This window comes from Clytia hemisphaerica, unplaced genomic scaffold, assembly GCF_902728285.1.
Source record: "Clytia hemisphaerica strain Z4C2 unplaced genomic scaffold, Clytia hemisphaerica genome assembly, whole genome shotgun sequence".
Classification (NCBI taxonomy): domain Eukaryota; kingdom Metazoa; phylum Cnidaria; class Hydrozoa; order Leptothecata; family Clytiidae; genus Clytia; species Clytia hemisphaerica.
Window position 1 is genome coordinate 63,369 of NW_027103771.1, and position 20,574 is coordinate 83,942.

At 36.7% G+C, this 20,574-nt stretch overlaps 1 protein-coding gene and 3 long non-coding RNA genes across 4 annotated transcripts; 2 read left to right on the forward strand and 2 right to left on the reverse strand.

The window, feature by feature from the left end:
- The first annotated feature begins 425 nt into the window (after positions 1-425).
- Positions 426-2,112, forward strand: LOC136806019 (uncharacterized). Its single transcript, XR_010846487.1, has 2 exons — positions 426-701; positions 1,574-2,112. It is a non-coding gene; the product is annotated as an uncharacterized lncRNA (long non-coding RNA).
- On the reverse strand, positions 2,012-3,439 carry LOC136806016 (uncharacterized). Its single transcript, XR_010846486.1, has 2 exons — positions 3,101-3,439; positions 2,012-2,917 (listed from the first exon to the last, which is right to left on the reverse strand). It is a non-coding gene; the product is annotated as an uncharacterized lncRNA (long non-coding RNA).
- A 2,754-nt stretch (positions 3,440-6,193) lies between these two features.
- Positions 6,194-16,864, reverse strand: LOC136806020 (uncharacterized). Its single transcript, XM_067062598.1, has 3 exons — positions 16,682-16,864; positions 15,747-15,816; positions 6,194-6,483 (listed from the first exon to the last, which is right to left on the reverse strand). The coding sequence occupies exons 1-3, from the start codon at positions 16,793-16,795 to the stop codon at positions 6,344-6,346; spliced, it is 324 nt and encodes a 107-aa protein (XP_066918699.1). The 5' UTR covers positions 16,796-16,864; the 3' UTR covers positions 6,194-6,343.
- On the forward strand, positions 8,471-8,989 carry LOC136806021 (uncharacterized). The gene is made up of 2 exons (XR_010846488.1): positions 8,471-8,561; positions 8,853-8,989. It is a non-coding gene; the product is annotated as an uncharacterized lncRNA (long non-coding RNA).
- Positions 16,865-20,574: the final 3,710 nt, after the last annotated feature.

Genomic DNA, 20,574 nt, shown 5'->3' on the forward strand with positions numbered 1-20,574 from the left:
AGTCAAATTTCCATTTTGGGCCGGGGAGGTACAACCCTTTCCGACCGACGGGGGTGTGCCGCTCAGACTTAAAAATGGAACCTGGCACTGAAATTTTCTCAAAGTTTTTCCACTTTTCTCCCAAAAAGGTACTCTACGAAGGTCTGATTTTTCTATTTTCGTGTTTTTGCGACCCTACACATCCCTGTACCTCTTTTTACCCTACCCCCAAGGGTTTTGGGTCAAAGTATTGTACGACATTAACCGACATTGACCTTTAAAAGAAGGTAGTATTATGTAATATTTCAAACTTCTAATACGTTAAATAGTATCTGATATGTCTTTTCCATAATTTATTTGATTGTGATATGTTAGAAGCGAAAAGGTCAATGCTGTGTTACACTTCATAGCAAGATTGTTTTCACAGTCTAAATGGAATATTTGATAGCTTCAAGAATGGATGTTTGAGATTTTTTTATAGCATTATAAAGACTATCATGAAATCAAAGATCGTATATTTCGAAATTTTTATATTCGTTATATATGACTACAGCTAGTGGAAGCTTTCACTTTTTGGAGAACGTGAGATTTATAGAATGACGTCTGGAAGATTTCTGTGGAATTTTCCCAAATTCCTCCACATAATATGTTTGGTTTTACTCTCAGTTCGAGTTGGAGGGGATCTATCGTCGAAATGTGAACCTAGAAAAGATAATGAAAAGGTACTAACATCCTGTTTCGTACACCCCCTTCTCACAGACCCGGTAGGACTTTTTAAACCAGTGGGGGTAAAGATAATGGACTGAAACTAGATGGGGGTTGATGTTTTTTATGACTGGGGATTTGAATTCCATTGTTTTCAAGGTCTGAAATTCAGTTATATTTCAGTGAGAGTTTGTTTATTTCGAATATTTTCAGCGGGGACAAAGGTTGAAACAGAATTCTTCACTAGGGACGTCATTTTGTCCAATATTTCCAGTGGGAGTAGTCCCACTTAGCTTATGAAGTAAGCTTTTCTACTCTTCCATTTGCACCAGAAAATTAGTACTGACGAGAGAATATTTTTTTTATTAATACTGTTGAGGTCTGTAGTTCAATCTTCAAGGGTCTGACAGATGTTTTCAAAAAAGAATTTAACATGAATTTCTACTTGATTTATTACCGCTTATTGTGATAAGGAATCGTCGGGTATTAAGATTCTATCGAGTGATTGAACCCGCGTAAATACTCATGGCTTCAAAACACATCATCATTGTTTCGTACGGTTTCCCCCGGTGGGGGGAGGTTACTTGGGCAGAAAGGGTACGGGGATGTGCTGCTGGTCAGGGTACTTTTTTTCAACTCCATGACTTCCAGCAAAAACACCACAATAGGTACCCTCGTAGGTTACCTTTTTTGGAACTTGGAAAAAATAATGGAAATTTTGAGAGAATTTTGGAATTTCAGTACTATTCAGGTTCACTTTTTTTCAAAAAAATGAGACCCACGTAAAGTCCACTTTTCGAACTTTGGTGGCAGACCCCCGTCGGTCGGCAAGGGTTTCCATTAAGAAATAGCAGCATTAAAAATTGTTCCTTTCCGCTTTATATTATAGATACCATCAACGTCTTATGAAGATTCAAAAATGTTATTGATATGTCACCTACCTTTCCGAAGATGTCATCACTACCGAGAAAAATCACATAAACAGTTATGTTGTCAAGGTGCTCTTATGTTTTGCAATCTACAAAGACATGTTGCTTGTAAACCTTTTTGCCAATGTTGGAAAGAGAATTGTATCAAGCTATATTGAGCTATCGATTTGTAAAATTTTTCAAGATTCGCACCGGAGTACTTTAAAAGGGTAGTACCAAATCCGGGGGGCACTCAAGGTACCATAAGCAAAAGCCTAATTTTGGGCCACACGTATGGTCGTTTTTGAATCGAGTGCCCCCCCCCGGATATCTAATACTCTTTTGACTAGTCTAGCCTGCTGGTTGCTTATTCAGACATAGTAGAAAATATAAGAAGAAATAATTGAAGAGACACCAAATTGATTAAACTGATATTATGCTGTAACAATTATTGTATTATCATATTGTATTATCATATAACATAATTGTATTACACAGATTATAAACGACTTCAGTCTATCGTTTGACAGGTGTCACTTAAAATGCTTTACCCTATCGGGAGAGATTTGGCCTGATGGGAATCACATTTAAGTCACTATCAAATGCGTGGGGCATTAGTAAAGGCGAAAAGAATATCAAAATGTTTACGATCCATCTATTTTAAAACAAGATTTAGTATTCATTTCGATAAATTAAATCTCGAGTCTTTGCAAATAAACAAATAATCTAGGTAAATTTACAATTTACGTTCTAGAATATTCTAGTAGAATGTATGGTAAATTATATCTGTGAAAATAAAATAGGTATATTGATTTCGTTTGCGTTTAGTTGAGTATGTTGCATTAGATGCTTTTCTACAATTATATAATACACCTTTTCGACCGTTGTCGCGCGGTCAGGCGTGTGTCACTTAATTATTTAATATCCTCCTAAACTCGATCCAATCCTTTTTTGACACCTTTTTCTATTGTCTATAGGTGCGAAAAAAGGACTGGGACGGTTTTGGTGGGATAAAGCGAACGAAAAAATGCCCGCGCGGCAACTGACGGCTACGGTTGAAAAGGTGTATAGTCCATATGTTACACATCTTCAATAAAGTTAATGTTTCGAATATGAGTCATTCAATGTTTGACACATCTTCGTTTCCAGCAAGCACAATAATCACCACATGGCTTACTTTGTAAATCACAAAATTTCTTTGCTGATAAACAACATCTGCTTCGTTGACGTTCTTCTGCACATGCGCTAAATGTACTTGCGCACATCCTCAACATGAAGGTTTGTTGTTCATTATATTCTGAACCGATTGTGGCGACTGTCCTTTGCTAAAAACATGATGGAAAATTTTTATTTAATCACATTGCTCGACATATATGTTCTTTTTGATTTCGAAAGATATTTTAGAATATTTTTCACAATGAGAGCGAAATATTGGGCATTTTTTTCTGACGGAAAATATGGTTGCTGAAGCAAGATGGTAAGGGTACGAAAGTGAATGGACAACTTACTGCATTTTTGAATAGGTTGTAGTTGCATACTCTCTTGTTTCTCGCTTCAACGTGACTCAACAACAAAGATATTGCTATGACAACCAAAATGAAGTAATACCGGACCATTTTTCTCATTCAATTCCCTGAAAAAAAAAGAATTATTCATTCAACCTGCATCGAAAATTGGTTAGAGCAGCTACAGTGGAGTCTCCATAACTCAAACCCGCACGGGGGTTAGAGTTATGGAAGTTCGAGTTAAAGAGGCTCCCACTGCTCTCAAATTGATATTTCGATGCCGTCTTCTTATATTCTTAACGTAAAGATAGAAGTACAGAATTAAGACTCAAATGCACTCCATTCAATAGTATTTAGATAACATCTTATATCTCTGACAGGTACAAGCTATAAAAGCTCTAGTACTTTTCAAAGATCTTCATCGCTCAAAAAGTAAAGCAGGCTCTTTTGTACCAATCTCCCATAATTTACAGTATTTATACATGTCAAAAACTCGTAATTTGATATCGGCCTACACCTTTTCTTCATTTTCTAAGGGTAATTTACACCTTCGATTCTCTAAAGATGTATGAATGCGAGGTTGAAACAAACACTTCCAGGAAGGACGATCTCATTTCAATTTTATTCTAATTTTCATTAATTATATTTGAGATATATTTTGAGCGCTCTCTCAAAGTATTATTGGTTTGATTTATTAGCACGAATTTGAAAATTTTTATTCAAATAAAATCTTCAACTTCCATCTGCAAAAAAAATAATTTCAGAAAATAATGTTTTGGTCTGTTCTACCTTCAACTGTTTTCTTTCTTTAAATTCTTTCACCCTGAAAATAAGATTCAGGTCTTGAGAACATAACCCTTAACGCAACAAGCTTGTGTCAAAGAAAAATATTAGATTATGACATAAAAACTAAAAGAACTTGAGCCCCGAGCTTTTTATGATGATTACAAAATAAGAACTTACTATATACTTAAATATAAGAAGCATTCGTTAAAAGGTGCCATGTATAGCTGTGAAATTGAGTACCTGAACCTGAGTAGCTGTGACACGGTTGTGACACAAGATATTTGGGCAGTGGGAATAAAATTAAAGAATGAAATTAGTATGGTGATGAAAAATCTTTCCTTTCAAAATGCATTGATCTTGAAGGTCCTTGAAAGGGCGTGAGACTGGAATGAGAATCTATTTGAGGCCAGGGGGGGTACTAGGGTTGTGAGCTGACGGAGGGGGGGGGTGCCACCCGACTTTCGAACTTTGGATCCTTACCAGGACTAAAAAGGAGAAAACAAAGGAGTCCTTAGCGGGACAAATTTTGACCAAATTTCGATCTTTCAGGGGGTAAAAAGTTGAAATTTGATTTTCTGATTTTTCCGATCCTTAGCGGGACTTTGGAAGTCCAAAAAAGGTACCCTTAAGGGCGGCACATACCGTACCCTCTATTTGCCTAAGTACCCCCCCCCGGATTTCAGGTTTCCAATAACGGGGATAAATTTTCACCGCTTTTACTGTCTCACTAGCCTTTTAACTGTCGTTGTCAGCATTTGCCGATATATGAAGTACTTTTAATCTATTTGCCAATGACGGCATTTGCCGAAATGAGCACTTTCGTGGTTTTACAGATTACTGCATATACTGTCAGCGATTTCACATTTTTGCCACGATTTTTTATTTCAGTTTATTGAAAGTTTAATTTTGAACTAGGTTTCTTTAAAATGGTCAAATGAAAAAAATCCAAATATATATGAAAGATGTTTTTCAACTCAAGTAGGTTCATGGTATCATTTATTTTTGCGATATTTCTCAGAAAATCAAGCTACAATCAGTTACAAAATACTTGGCACAAAAGGGAAATTCACCGGGGTGTTTTGAAACCACAATCGATTTGTAAGTGCTCTAAAGTAGGTTCGAAAGGTAGCGTTTTAACGCTAGACTTGAGACTTACGACCTTAGGATCTGAGGATCCAAAAGTTCGAAAATGGTCCAGTAGGGCTTGAAATATAGCCTAGAAACCAATAAATCCCTCCCAGATCGAAATAATCGATGAAATCAAGTTGAGGGCCTGAAATTGACATTCTCGCTCGAACTTCAATTTTCGAAAAATGGTAAATTAGCCAAAAGTGCAAATATAGTATGGCACGGATTGTAAATATGATGGTAAACACTGCATTGGCCGACATCTGGCAAATAGGTCGAACCTTGATTTTTCCCGTCCCAGATGGCACACAACGTTGTTTTAACGCTCAAATAACGTTATTTGGACGTTATGAATGCCTAATGGACGTTGTTTTGACGTCGTGTGCCGGCTGGGGTGGCAAATAGATCGAACCTTAAAAAGAGGCACGTCAGTTAAAAGGCCAGGGACTTTTTTATAGGAAAAAACTATATAAGAACATAAGGCTTCGATGGCAAAAATGTTAAGAACAAGTTAAGAACATTTTTAGGCTTAAAACTCAAAAAGTTGAGAACATCTGAAGGCTTCAAAAATTTTAGATGTTCTAATAAAAAAATGTGTAGCTGGGTTGACATTATTCAAGTGGAAGCTCTGCAGGGTCTGTAACACTGGAGTGTAATTATTGTCAAATTTGCAAGATATTTTACAATGTACCTCATCCCGTCGGGGGGGGGGACGCTGACTTTGTCGACTGATGGGAGCGCACCGCTGGAGTTTGAAAAATTGACCCTACCCTATCAGATATGAATGTTTGGTAAATTTGGGACCCTGTCAGAACGAACAAAAAATTTAAATTTTTTTCCTATTTTCATCCTCTCTCATTTATCACCTAATTGACCCCTCCCCTCGGGTACCTCAAGAAATAGTTTCTTCTAAAGAAAGAGTTGAGTTCTTTTGTTCGTTATTAGTTTCTTTTATATATGCATTTGTCTATGAACGAGTATCTACAAAAATAATTTGCCATAATAGCCATAATAAATAAATAGAGTAAAAATGTATCCAGCCATCATACTCACCAAATGAATACCTCAAAGCTATTTGCTAGAATTTAGATCGTTTTGCACATTGGAGATAATTGACAATTCACCCAAAAAAACTACAATCCAAACTTCAGTTTCATACTCTGAAATTGTTGCTATGTATGTAGATTTTGCAAATGAATTCTTGGCAGGTTAGTCACGGGCCAAAATTATATAGACGTAATTTCAAATACTTGTATAAAATACGGGCTATCTTCTAATTACATTTTAGTTATTGGTCCAAAAGGTAAAAAATCAAAATTATCAATAACCCATTTATTTTCCACGACATTTTTCTCTCCAACATGCACAATAATCTCCGCAGGCTGGTTGCTGGTTACAAAAGTTCTTTGCAAATGTACAACATCTATTCCTTTGACCAAAATGACTGACTTCTCCACACGACCGAAATGAACCTGAAAAATAAACGGGTGTCGTATGAAAACATTGAGCCATGAGAAAAACAAAAAAAATCATTAAAAGCCGTCGGAAAGCCATAAAATAATTATTAGATAGTTTGAGATTAATAGCAAAACATTGAAAATTAATCATCGCGGTCTTAATAAAAAATCTGAGCGAAGGAAAAATATAGAAAATTCATTAAAATCTATTAAAAGCCATAAGTGTAATTATTAGGCAGTTAGAAATTAATGCGAAGTCATCAATGTGATCATCGGTCTCAAAAAAACTGAGCCACGGGAAAACATAGAATATCAAATTAACTATCGGCCTTACAAAACTTTAAAACTTTGAAACTAGAAACAACAGAGTAAAAGAAATAGTTTACCGTATTGATATCCAAGCTAAATCTTGCCTTGGAATAAATATTTAGCCACTGGTGGATTTAAGACAAAAGAGAAAGCAAGTCGGAAACATGCAAATGAGTGCAACACTCAATAAAAGACGATGAAATTACAATTACAAATCTCTTTCTTTGATAAGTTCGACGTGGTCTAAAGCCGCCTTTAGCTATAGGCATAAATAGTTTGACGTTTAGGGATAGATAAAACATAATTCGGGTTACCTGACATTCATGTCCAGTACTATGACATTTATCCTCTGGCAGCCAGCTGCACAGTTCGTAAACATCTCTCTTCCTTTTATCTCCATAATATGAAGCCGTCAATCAAAAATTACAACTAACGAAAATAAAAGTGTTAAAACAAATATCAATCAAACAACATACGACAAAAAGCCGAAAACGAAAGAGAAATCTCGAATCTTTTCATGCCTTTTATGGTAATTGTCGTGAAAAAAAAGATTTCTGTTGTTAATTGAGTTATCTGAAAAAGGTAGTGTACAGACACTTTTATCTTTTAGTAAAAACAGAAATTGTAAATTACAAAGATGGAGTTGGAAGAAATGCTTTCCCACTTTCGAAAGCTAAAAGCATTGACAAAGAGTGAAGTGAAAAGAAAAAGATCAAACATGTTGAAAGAATTTGATGGCGACTGTTTTTTCAAAATTGCACTTTGGCCGAAGTTTATTCGAAGAAAATTCTTTTCGAGTCCTTATGGCGATTGTGATACTTTGATTTTGTATCTGTTTTTTTCAGGTAAAACATACTTCCTTACATGGTATTAAACACTCCCCCGGTGTAAATTTCAGACCCCCGCCACTGAAATATACAAGTTTCTCGCGAGTTTTTATGGTTTTTTGATTACCTCACCAAAAACCAATAGTTTTGTATTGTTCCTTGGTGAGTTCCACTTTGACTATTTTTCGACGTGGAGTAATGTCGACGTGGATTTTATTTTTCGCTACTGCTTAGTCTACTATGTATGTATAGGCTAACTCTTAAATCAATTAAATGCAACTCAATTCAATTGAATAATATATATTTGCTTTATTTCCAGGAAATGGATGCCCACCAATGTTATATTTGGCGTGGTTTCTGTCATCACATGTAAAAAATCCACGTTGGAAAAAACGAATTTACCAACTTGACTGGTTATTCAAAAACGAATTTTTTCATCGCGATAAATGGTTCTACTTTGATATTTACGAAACAAAATACTTATATATAAACGGTAATAAACGAATAAAACGCTAGACTGGGATGGTAGTATTTCTAATGAGGAGTGTGCTGGTCCTACATTCATGTCATGCTGCCATATATGGCCCCATATTTAGTTTGATTTTACTTAACAGACTTAACAAAGAAATTAATTTTTCGGGCTTTTCATTAATTAGTGGATGAATTAATTAATTAAATTAATTGGCTTTTCAATAATTAATTACTCAAATCGAATACATTACACAATTAATACATCACTTAATTGATTGATAAAAAATTTGTGATTTTGGATGGATGTGATTTTTTGCGTGTTTTAATTCTTTTGTTTCTTTTAAGATTTTTACACGTTTTTATAAGAACTAAATAAGAGCCTTTGCATTTGAGCCTATAAAATATTCTTATTTTTGGCATTTTATGAGTATTTTTATTATGTTATTTACTAAGGATTTACATGCTTTAGAGTTTCCCAAGACTCATGTTCTTATATGCTTTGTTCTTGTAGAAAAAACAACGTGTACAGTATACTACATTCATACATAATCTTTTGATGTGCTTTTAAATTTGTTAAAAAGGCGGTCGGTTGATTGGGTTTTTTCTTGCTACCGCTGACAAAAATTAGATAAATAGATTTGTTTTTCTGCACGTGGTGAAAATCGTGAAGATCTTTTTTTGGGTATATTTAATGACAGCTTCCCAATTTTTAACCGAATCCTATCAGCGGTTAAAATATAGATACCGGTCAGATGGGTTTTATTCACAAGGGGTTAGGTTCTTACTCCTGCGAATATTTTTAGTTTAGAGAATATTTACATTATCATCAATAGTAGCAAAATTAAGTTGTATTATCTTTTTTATCAATGTAAATACTATGTTACAAAAAAAATTAGTATTGAGATCCTTTATAACAGATTATGCTATGGGTCCTCATCCGAATTTTATTGTTAAGAATTTGAGTCGTACAACATTACGGTCCTTCTTTCACCCGTGTTTATATTGTCACATTTATTCTTTGAAAACAGGGCCGATCGACAATTATTTTCGGCCATGCATTAAAAGAATGATCAATTATAACAATTGAAATTTAACGAGATGACAGTGTAAAAAAATATTCTTTGAAGTCCCCGTTCTAATTTCCCAATTATTACACCAATAATATAATAATGGATGAAATAAAATTTTCAACGGCTGAAACTTAAAACGTCATCATTTTAAATTCAATTGACAATGAAAAAAAACATCTCCAAGTAATCGATCCTTAAGACACATATCAATAACTTAAAATCTTGACCGGACAGGTGAATTTACGGACAGTAAGGTTAAATTAAAAGGTTAACAAAAAGGTTAAATCATTTTGGAGCCAAATTTTCGGGAATGTTCACAGCCACAGATCTGTAAATCCCGAAGGGCTAGATTCGCGGCTTTTATCGAAATATGATGCCAAAATAGCCAGGACACGTGTGTTCTATTTTGTTTTTTTCATTTTTTCCACAAAAATTGCTGCTGGCTGCACGAGCAAAACTGTTGGACGAAATCTGCCGTTGGCACGGATTTCGTGGGTACATATACCTATATACCTATATACCCCATAGCACTATATGCCTACATACCCCATAGCACCACGTGCCAAAATAGCCAGGCCACGTGTGTTATATTTCGTTTTTTTTTTCATGAAATTTGCTGCTGGCTGCACGAGCAAAACTGTTGGACGAAATCTGCCGTTGGCACGGATTTCGTGGGGTACATATACCTATATACCTATATACCCCATAGCACCACGTGCCAAAATAGCCAGGACACGTGTGTTCTATTTTGTTTTTTTCATTTTTTCCACAAAAATTGCTGCTGGCTGCACGAGCAAAACTGTTGGACGAAATCTGCCGTTGGCACGGATTTCGTGGGGTACATATACCTATATACCCCATAGCACTATATACCTATATACCCCATAGCACCACATGCCAAAATAGCCAGGACACGTGTGTTCTATTTTGTTTTTTTCATTTTTTCCACAAAAATTGCTGCTGGCTGCACGAGCAAAACTGTTGGACGAAATCTGCCGTTGGCACGGATTTCGTGGGTACATATACCTATATACCTATACACCCCATAGCACTATATGCCTATATACCCCATAGCACCACGTGCCAAAAAGCCAGGCCACGTGTGTTATATTTCGTTTTTTTTTTCATGAAATTTGCTGCTGGCTGCACGAGCAATAATGTTGGACGGAATCTGCCGTTGGCACGGATTTCGTGGGGTACATATACCTATATACCTATATACCCCATAGCACCACGTGCCAAAATAGCCAGGACACGTGTGTTCTATTTTGTTTTTTTCATTTTTTCCACAAAAATTGCTGCTGGCTGCACGAGCAAAACTGTTGGACGAAATCTGCCGTTGGCACGGATTTCGTGGGTACATATACCTATATACCTATATACCCCATAGCACTATATGCCTACATACCCCATAGCACCACGTGCCAAAATAGCCAGGCCACGTGTGTTATATTTCGTTTTTTTTTTCATGAAATTTGCTGCTGGCTGCACGAGCAAAACTGTTGGACGAAATCTGCCGTTGGCACGGATTTCGTGGGGTACATATACCTATATACCTATATACCCCATAGCACCACGTGCCAAAATAGCCAGGACACGTGTGTTCTATTTTGTTTTTTTCATTTTTTCCACAAAAATTGCTGCTGGCTGCACGAGCAAAACTGTTGGACGAAATCTGCCGTTGGCACGGATTTCGTGGGTACATATACCTATATACCTATATACCCCATAGCACTATATGCCTACATACCCCATAGCACCACGTGCCAAAATAGCCAGACCACGTGTGTTATATTTCGTTTTTTTTTTTTCATGAAATTTGCTGCTGGCTGCACGAGCAAAACTGTTGGACGAAATCTGCCGTTGGCACGGATTTCGTGGGGTACATATACCTATATACCTATATACCCCATAGCACCACGTGCCAAAATAGCCAGGACACGTGTGTTCTATTTTGTTTTTTTCATTTTTTCCACAAAAATTGCTGCTGGCTGCACGAGCAAAACTGTTTGACGAAATCTGCCGTTGGCACGGATTTCGTGGGGTACATATACCTATATACCCCATAGCACTATATACCTATATACCCCATAGCACCACATGCCAAAATAGCCAGGACACGTGTGTTCTATTTTGTTTTTTTCATTTTTTCCACAAAAATTGCTGCTGGCTGTACGAGCAAAACTGTTGGACGAAATCTGCCGTTGGCACGGATTTCGTGGGTACATATACCTATATACCTATACACCCCATAGCACTATATGCCTATATACCCCATAGCACCACGTGCCAAAAAAGCCAGGCCACGTGTGTTATATTTCGTTTTTTTTTTTTCATGAAATTTGCGGCTGGCTGCACGAGCAATACTGTTGGACGGAATCTGCCGTTGGCACGGATTTCGTGGGGTACATATACCTATATACCTATATACCCCATAGCACCACGTGCCAAAATAGCCAGGACACGTGTGTTCTATTTTGTTTTTTTCATTTTTTCCACAAAAATTGCTGCTGGCTGCACGAGCAAAACTGTTGGACGAAATCTGCCGTTGGCACGGATTTCGTGGGGTACATATACCTGTATACCCCATAGCACTATATACCTATATACCCCATAGCACCACGTGCCAAAATAGCCAGGCCACGTGTGTTATATTTCGTTCTTTTTTTTCCATGAAATTTGCTGCTGGCTGCACGAGCAAAACCGTTGGACGAAATCTGCCGTTGGCACGGATTTCGTGGGTACATATACCTATATACCCCATAGCACTCTATACCTATATACCCCATAGCACCACGTGCCAAAATAGCCAGGCAACGTGTGTTTTATTTCGTTCTTTTTTTTTCCATGAAATTTGCTGCTGGCTGCACGAGCAAAACCGTTGGACGAAATCTGCCGTTGGCACTGATTTCGTGGGTACATATACCTATATACCCATAGCACTATATACCTATATACCCCATAGCACCACGTGTCAAAAAAGCCAGGCCACGTGTGTTATATTTCGTTCTTTTTTTTTTCCATGAAATTTGCTGCTGGCTGCACGAGCAAAACCGTTGGACGAAATCTGCCGTTGGCACGGATTTCGTGGGTACATATACCTATATACCCCATAGCACTCTATACCTATATACCCCATAGCACCACGTGCCAAAATAGCCAGGCAACGTGTGTTTTATTTCGTTCTTTTTTTTTCCATGAAATTTGCTGCTGGCTGCACGAGCAAAACCGTTGGACGAAATCTGCCGTTGGCACGGATTTCGTGGGTACATATACCTATATACCCATAGCACTATATATACCTATATACCCCATAGCACCACGTGCCAAAATAGCCAGGACACGTGTGTTTTATTTCGTTCTTTTTTTTTCCATGAAATTTGCTGCTGGCTGCACGAGCAAAACTGTTGGACGAAATCTGCCGTTAGCACGGATTTCGTGGGGTACATATACCTGTATACCCCATAGCACTATATACCTATATACCCCATAGAACCACGTGCCAAAATAGCCAGGCCACGTGTGTTATATTTCGTTCTTTTTTTTTTCCTATTAAATTTGTTGCTGGCTGCACGAGCAAAACCGTTGGACGAAATCTGCCGTTGGCACGGATTTCGTGGGTACATATACCTATATACCTATATACCCCATAGCACTATATGCCTATATACCCCATAGCACCACGTGCCAAAATAGCCAAGCCACGTGTGTTATATTTCGTTCTTTTTTTTTCATGAAATTTGCTGCTGGCTGCACGAGCAAAACCGTTGGACGAAATCTGCCGTTGGCACGGATTTCGTGGGTACATATACCTATATACCCCATAGCACTCTATACCTATATACCCCATAGCACCACGTGCCAAAATAGCCAGGCCACGTGTGTTATATTTCGTTCTTTTTTTTTCATGAAATTTGCTGCTGGCTGCACGAGCAAAACCGTTGGACGAAATCTGCCGTTGGCACGGATTTCGTGGGTACATATACCTATATACCCCATAGCACTATATATACCTATATACCCCATAGCACCACGTGCCAAAATAGCCAGGCAACGTGTGTTTTATTTCGTTCTTTTTTTTTCCATGAAATTTGCTGCTGGCTGCACGAGCAAAACCGTTGGACGAAATCTGCCGTTGGCACGGATTTCGTGGGTACATATACCTGTATACCTATATACCCCATAGCACTATATGCCTATATACCCCATAGCACCACGTGCCAAAATAGCCAGGCCACGTGTGTTATATTTCGTTCTTTTTTTTTTTTCATGAAATTTGCTGCTGGCTGCACGAGCAAAACCGTTGGACGAAATCTGCCGTTGGCACGGATTTCGTGGGTACATATACCTATATACCCATAGCACTATATATACCTATATACCCCATAGCACCACGTGCCAAAATAGCCAGGACACGTGTGTTTTATTTCGTTATTTTTTTTTCCATGAAATTTGCTGCTGGCTGCACGAGCAAAACTGTTGGACGAAATCTGCCGTTGGCACGGATTTCGTGGGGTACATATACCTGTATACCCCATAGCACTATATACCTATATACCCCATAGAACCACGTGCCAAAATAGCCAGGCCACGTGTGTTATATTTCGTTCTTTTTTTTTTCCTATTAAATTTGCTGCTGGCTGCACGAGCAAAACCGTTGGACGAAATCTGCCGTTGGCACGGATTTCGTGGGTACATATACCTATATACCTATATACCCCATAGCACTATATGCCTATATACCCCATAGCACCACGTGCCAAAATAGCCAGGCCACGTGTGTTATATTTCGTTCTTTTTTTTTCATGAAATTTGCTGCTGGCTGCACGAGCAAAACCGTTGGACGAAATCTGCCGTTGGCACGGATTTCGTGGGTACATATACCTATATACCCCATAGCACTCTATACCTATATACCCCATAGCACCACGTGCCAAAATAGCCAGGCCACGTGTGTTATATTTCGTTCTTTTTCTTTCATGAAATTTGCTGCTGGCTGCACGAGCAAAACCGTTGGACGAAATCTGCCGTTGGCACGGATTTCGTGGGTACATATACCTATATACCCCATAGCACTATATATACCTATATACCCCATAGCACCACGTGCCAAAAAAGCCAGGCAACGTGTGTTTTATTTCGTTCTTTTTTTTTCCATGAAATTTGCTGCTGGCTGCACGAGCAAAACCGTTGGACGAAATCTGCCGTTGGCACGGATTTCGTGGGTACATATACCTGTATACCTATATACCCCATAGCACTATATGCCTATATACCCCATAGCACCACGTGCCAAAATAGCCAGGCCACGTGTGTTATATTTCGTTCTTTTTTTTTTTCATGAAATTTGCTGCTGGCTGCACGAGCAAAACCGTTGGACGAAATCTGCCGTTGGCACGGATTTCGTGGGTACATATACCTATATACCTATATACCCCATAGCACTATATGCCTATATACCCCATAGCACCACGTGCCAAAATAGCCAGGCCACGTGTGTTATATTTCCTTCTTTTTTTTTCCATGAAATTTGCTGCTGGCTGCACGAGCAAAACGGAAAAAACTCTTGTATATTGATCATTCCGACATTGTAAATTTTCCGGGGGTTTTATTGTTTGGAATTGCTTAGGTAATGGTTGCTAGTAACGGCTTGTCACTGTGCCGGGTGCATACTCGGCGCTTTGGGCCCCGCAGGGTTGCTAGTAACGGCTCGAATTTCAGTCAGGTTAAAAAAGGGGCAATTTTGCCCATATTATAATAACATTACCCCCGTCTTTTTTGTCATTCTATAAGTATTTCCAAATTTTGTGATTTGATGCGAGTATTGCTCAACGGATAGCGCGCTGGGATTCTGATCATAAACTCTTTCATTTGGTGGGTCCGAATCCCGGTCGGGTCGATATTTCAAGGTAAGTTAAAACACTTTAGAATAGTTAGAAAACATAGTAAATAAGTTAGAAAAGTCACCAGGGGTTCGGAAAGAAGCCTCAGAGAAGATAGGCAGATAGCACCATATATCTGGAATCCCATAGCACCACGTGCCAAAAAAACCAGGCCACGTGTGTTATATTTCGCTCTTTTTTTTTTCAGGAAATTTGCTGCTGGCTGCACGAGCAAAACCGTTGGACGGAATCTGCCGTTGGCACGGATTTCGTGGGGTACATATACCTATATACCTATATATCCCATAGCACTATATGCCTATATACCCCATAGCACCACGTGCCAAAATAGCCAGGCAACGTGTGTTATATTTCCGTCGTTTTTTCATGGAGTTTCCATCTGTAAGTTGTCTTAAGGAGGTGTTTATTGATATAATTTTGTTTTTAAAACTAAGTCTGAGATCATATTATAGAGATAATAGGTGGGATGGTGTGCTGCCATAATTTATCTTTGTGGGTGTTTATCGAGAATTTGTCGTTTTTCCGAAAATTTTACCGAGAACGACTTTCAACTTCGTTATTAACGTTATATTAACATAACCATTTATAAAATTGCGTTTCAAAACTAAGTCTGAGATCACATTATGGAGATAACTTGTGTGGGATACAGCCGCTGGCTGCCAGCTGTAATATGTCATAGTACTGGACATAACTCTTACCTGAGCAATAATTTAGTAGCATCGTTGTTTCTCCATCATATTCCCCATTGATCTCGGCTGTTACTGCTTGCTATAAAATTTAACAGAGAAGAATATATTTCACTAAATTTCCTTGAAACGATTTATTGTTCAAACAAGGAATGGTATTTATTCATCGGTGTAGCCTGGAAAACCATCCTGCAAAACCTTTTTCGTTTCAGCTTTGATACCTTGTTGTTTTGTAAATAAATTTACTTTCCGAAATCAGTAGGCAAGCCTATAGTCAGTATTATAATTCTGGATGATACACTAGTACACCCCTTATAACAGACCCCCTTCCCACCCCTTCCTACTGGAAAAATTGGCTGATATATCTTCCCAGTGGAAAAATATCCTCCAATTTTTGTCCCCACTGAAAATAATCGAAAATAAACTAATCCTCACTGCAAAATACTATCCTATTTTTCCCATCCTCGCTGAACTTTCTGACTTGATAACAAAAAAATTGAAATCCCCAGACATAAAAAATATGACAATATCAATCCCCATCAAGTTTTCAGTCCGTTATTCTTATCCCCACTGACTGAAAAAATCCTACCGGGTCTGTGAGAGAATGAGATGAGGGTGTGATAATAAAGTCGGTCTCAATATAATCCGCAGCGGTGATACAAAATAGGCTGTAACTTTTGATAGAATTCGAATTAAATAGCTGTTTTATGTTTTATGAAAAGATATTCAAGAGTGGAATATTACTTAACAGTTAAAAAAGTTTGGCAAATGAAGATGAAAAATGAAGAAGAAAAAAAAAAAAAGGTCACAGCCGTTTTTGTCCCCACTGCATATTATATCGACACAGACTTTAGAACAGAGTCAACTTTAAATTGATCGTTGAACAGATCCTGGTCGCAACGGAACGGCAAGCATGTATGAATAAGAAGGTATTTACAAAAACTCACATTATCTTGAAAGAGATTGTAATCACATAAATTCTCGTTTCTTGCCACTACAAATTCCATGGTTAAACATACCATTACCACTGACAATACAATTTTCGATGCCATTTTTGCCATTGTCAAAATATGTTGCTTGGATAAATCTTGAGGTTTACTAGTTTCTAATTCTATAAGTTAATATATCTAATTGATAAAATTTCAAATTCAAATCCAATAATTTCCAATATGTAATTTTAGAACTTTATGTTTTTATTTAAAATGGTTTACTTTCTACGATGCGTCCCATTAAAAACTCGAAGAGTATATTTTGTTTTTAATGTGCACTCTTTTTCGCTGTAGGGAAACCATGTCAGCTTAGTTGGACTAATCCCATAAAAAGTGGTTTCCATATATGGATAAGAAAATAAACTGCACTGTAAAGCGAATGGACTTATTAAAAGCCCTTGAACCTACCACTAGATATTAATTGAATCTAAGATATTCTGAGGTTAAGTACAGTATGCCAGGGTAACCACGACAACGGATGAAAATTGTAATAGGCTAGTAAAAATACGAGATTTGATTGGTTAACACTCAATAAGCTATTACATTTTCGTCCGTCGTCGTGATTATACACTACGTGCTCGTATTGGCCAGCTCATACAGGTTTTCAGGTCATCTATGGGTCACTTGAATGATAGCAATCCGTTTTATATAATAAGTTTTGTAACAAGATTCCAAAGGTGACTAATTTTATAAATTCAAGTAACAATATGAAAAAAGTGAATACTATCAAAATATTATATTAACATATTCCCAAAAATACAATTGGAGTATACTTGCGTTTCATAAAGTTTCCTTATTTTATATTTCGGCGGATTTTTGAAGAATAATTCACAAGGACATGACAATTTATGTTTATCAATCAAATTTTTGGATTTTTTTAAGTTCACAAAAAATATTAGTTATCGTAGCGGATATTAAAAGTTAGTTATGGTTATAAAAGTTTATGAAGTTCCTGTTCTACATATTATTTCCGGGACCCCTGTCGCAATGAAATATTGCCGCCCCTATGACCTCTATCAGCCAAAGCAAATCCTTAAATCACACTTTGGGGTAAATGATACCCAAAATAATGTTAAGTAGTTCTTGGGTTTTATGGATTCTGATAGAGTAAACACAGCATTAATATCAACCCCTTCTCACAGACCCACTGGGAACCCTTTCCACTGTAAATATTGCCTAAAATATCGTCCCCGGTCGAAAATGATCCTCAAACTTTTTTTCCCCACTGATGAAAATAATCAAATAAATTAATCCTCACTGCAAAACATTATGCTAAATTTTCCCATCCCCACTGAATTTTCTGACTTGAAAACAAAAGAATTAAAATCCCCAGGTATAAAAGATATTTGAATATTGGAATACCAATCTTTAGCGAGTTTCAGTCCGTTATTTCTACCCTCACCGGCTGAAAAAATCCTACCAGGTCTGTGAGAATCAATAAACTCAAAAAGTGGTTCAAAAGACTGGGTACGAACGTTTAAGGGTGCTAAAGAGTCAGAAGATTTTGAAACTTGATTTTGAGAAGCAATCTAAATTTAATAGACAGAATATTGGAATTAATTTCTCAGGTCTCAAAAATTTCGCTGAAATTTGGAAAATGTATTGTCTTTTATGGTCAATTTCGGCAAAGCCGAATTCAGTACCACCGGTAGCAAAGAGTTAGATTGAAAAATCTTCAAAGGGATCTGTTTCTTTTGCCGTTTTCTTACTGCTTAAGAGAAAAGAGTTATTTCTCATAGGACAAACAGAATTTTTCAGGAAATTTGACTTAGCATTATATTGGGATCCTCTAAGGAAAACTAATTCATTACTATGTTTACAGTTTGTTGGTGTTTAAAAGTTTTATTTTTACATAATTGTTCCCGTTTCATATTAGACACGTAATTCATATCAGGACAGTGTCTACCTATTGTTATATTGTGCTGATATAAGCAAAAAAATGTTTTCCCTTTCCTCTTTTTGACCAATATTGCTCCACATTAGTGTCAATCCAATGTGAAAAAGGTTGCGAATTAAAATTGACGAGTACAGTATGTGGCCCCCAAAACGTCGATCAAATTTAAAAGTTCTTTTTCAGAATTTTCAATTTCAAAAATATTTTTTAATCGCTTAAAGATAGGTAACTTTCTTTTAATGGCCCCCGAAACGGAGGTTTGCAATTTTAGCGATTTCTCGAGATATCTTTAAGATATGAATACAAAATTTTGACCATAGTTTTGAAATGCGATTTAGAGGGTTTTAGGCATAAATTTGTTTGATAAATTTTTGTAATATACCCATGGTTGTCAAAACGCAGGTTTTGGGCCCCCAAAACGTAGGTGTAGTTAAAATCAAATTATTAAGCCCAGTGGTAATACTAGGGAGTGAAACTATGAACAGGGGGTGTGTGGCCGTTTCTGTTCGAAGTTCAAATTATTATTAATAGCTCCTGAAATAATAGAGCTTTTGCCATGAAATTTTCTGTAAATTCCTAACTTTTATTTAGCTTCAAAATAAAAAAGAAATTTGACACCTAAAAACTTTCACACCTTGAGCATGATGACATTTCTGACAATAAGGTGTCACAAAAATTGACACTTTTCCAATACAAATTTATTTTTAATGTCAAATATATCGTTTAAACCGTAATTTATTGAATATCTAGGATAAAATATGTATTTTAAACTCAGACAATTTTTTTCTAAAGCCTTTGCTAGAATACAATAGCTATTTATAAGAACAAAGGAAATTTTCGGTTTTTGCTCACTTTGGGCATGATAAGTGATAAATTTTTGTCACAAGTTACCTTTTGTGACAAGGATCTTGTGTGCCAAATTTCATCCAAAAATACCTATTAGATCAAAAGTTAAGGGGTGGTACAGGAAAAGCCCCCCCCCCCCAGTTTTAAACCGCCCCTAAAAGCCTAGGTTGAATTGGGTTAATCAAGTTTCTGAAAATCAATCTCTTTTGAAAATAGTTCCATTTATGTATGGAATATGCTGTGAAAATTTTAGAAAAACAGCTTAACTGAAACTGAAAATATTAAGCTTTAAAAGCATTTTTCTCCTACACTTTGCAAAAAAATGACAGAATTAGCCGTTTTTGATGATACAGCGAAAATTTTTATATGTAATATTAATTTTTTGTTATAAGCTATTATTTCAAGGTGATAGGAATGGAATTCCAAGATTTTTTGCTGTTTCTTATATTTAGAATTTTCGGTTTTATCAATGATTGTTGTAGGACCCCAAAATACTGGTTAACCTTTAAGATGCTATATCTTTTACCCATCCTCTAAAGCCACAGATGTGTTTGCATTTTCTGAAAAGCATTAGGTGTAGAAAGTTTCCTATACCCCATTTTCATTGCTTATGTTTTTCACTATCTAAGGAGCTAGAGTGAGTTATATGCAATTTTTATCTAATTTTGGTGTTGAAATATTTCCTTCAGACGCAAATATGTTATTTTGAAGCTGTCTCAAACCATCAAAAACATGCTCATTTTTAAGTATGACCATCATTCTTTCAAAATAAACAAAAACTGTCAAATTCTGATAAATCTACAGGTCAGAATCCTCATTTTCATGACGACCTACGTTTTGGGGGTCGTCTCCGTTTTGGGGGCCATATACTACTGTAAGCAAACGATATTACTCTTATTTAAAAACAAAAACTTTAATATTAATAAGCTCAATCTCCGTTGTTGGGGAGAGGACATTCATTTTAATTTATGAGTTTTCGACAAATCGAATTTTGGGTTTTTAACTAGGGAATGCTATATTAGATATTTTTTTCAAAACAAAGTTTGATGATGGGGTATTAATTCCATTTTGAATTCAACGTGACTTTTCTCAGTTGCATGTAAAGAAAAGT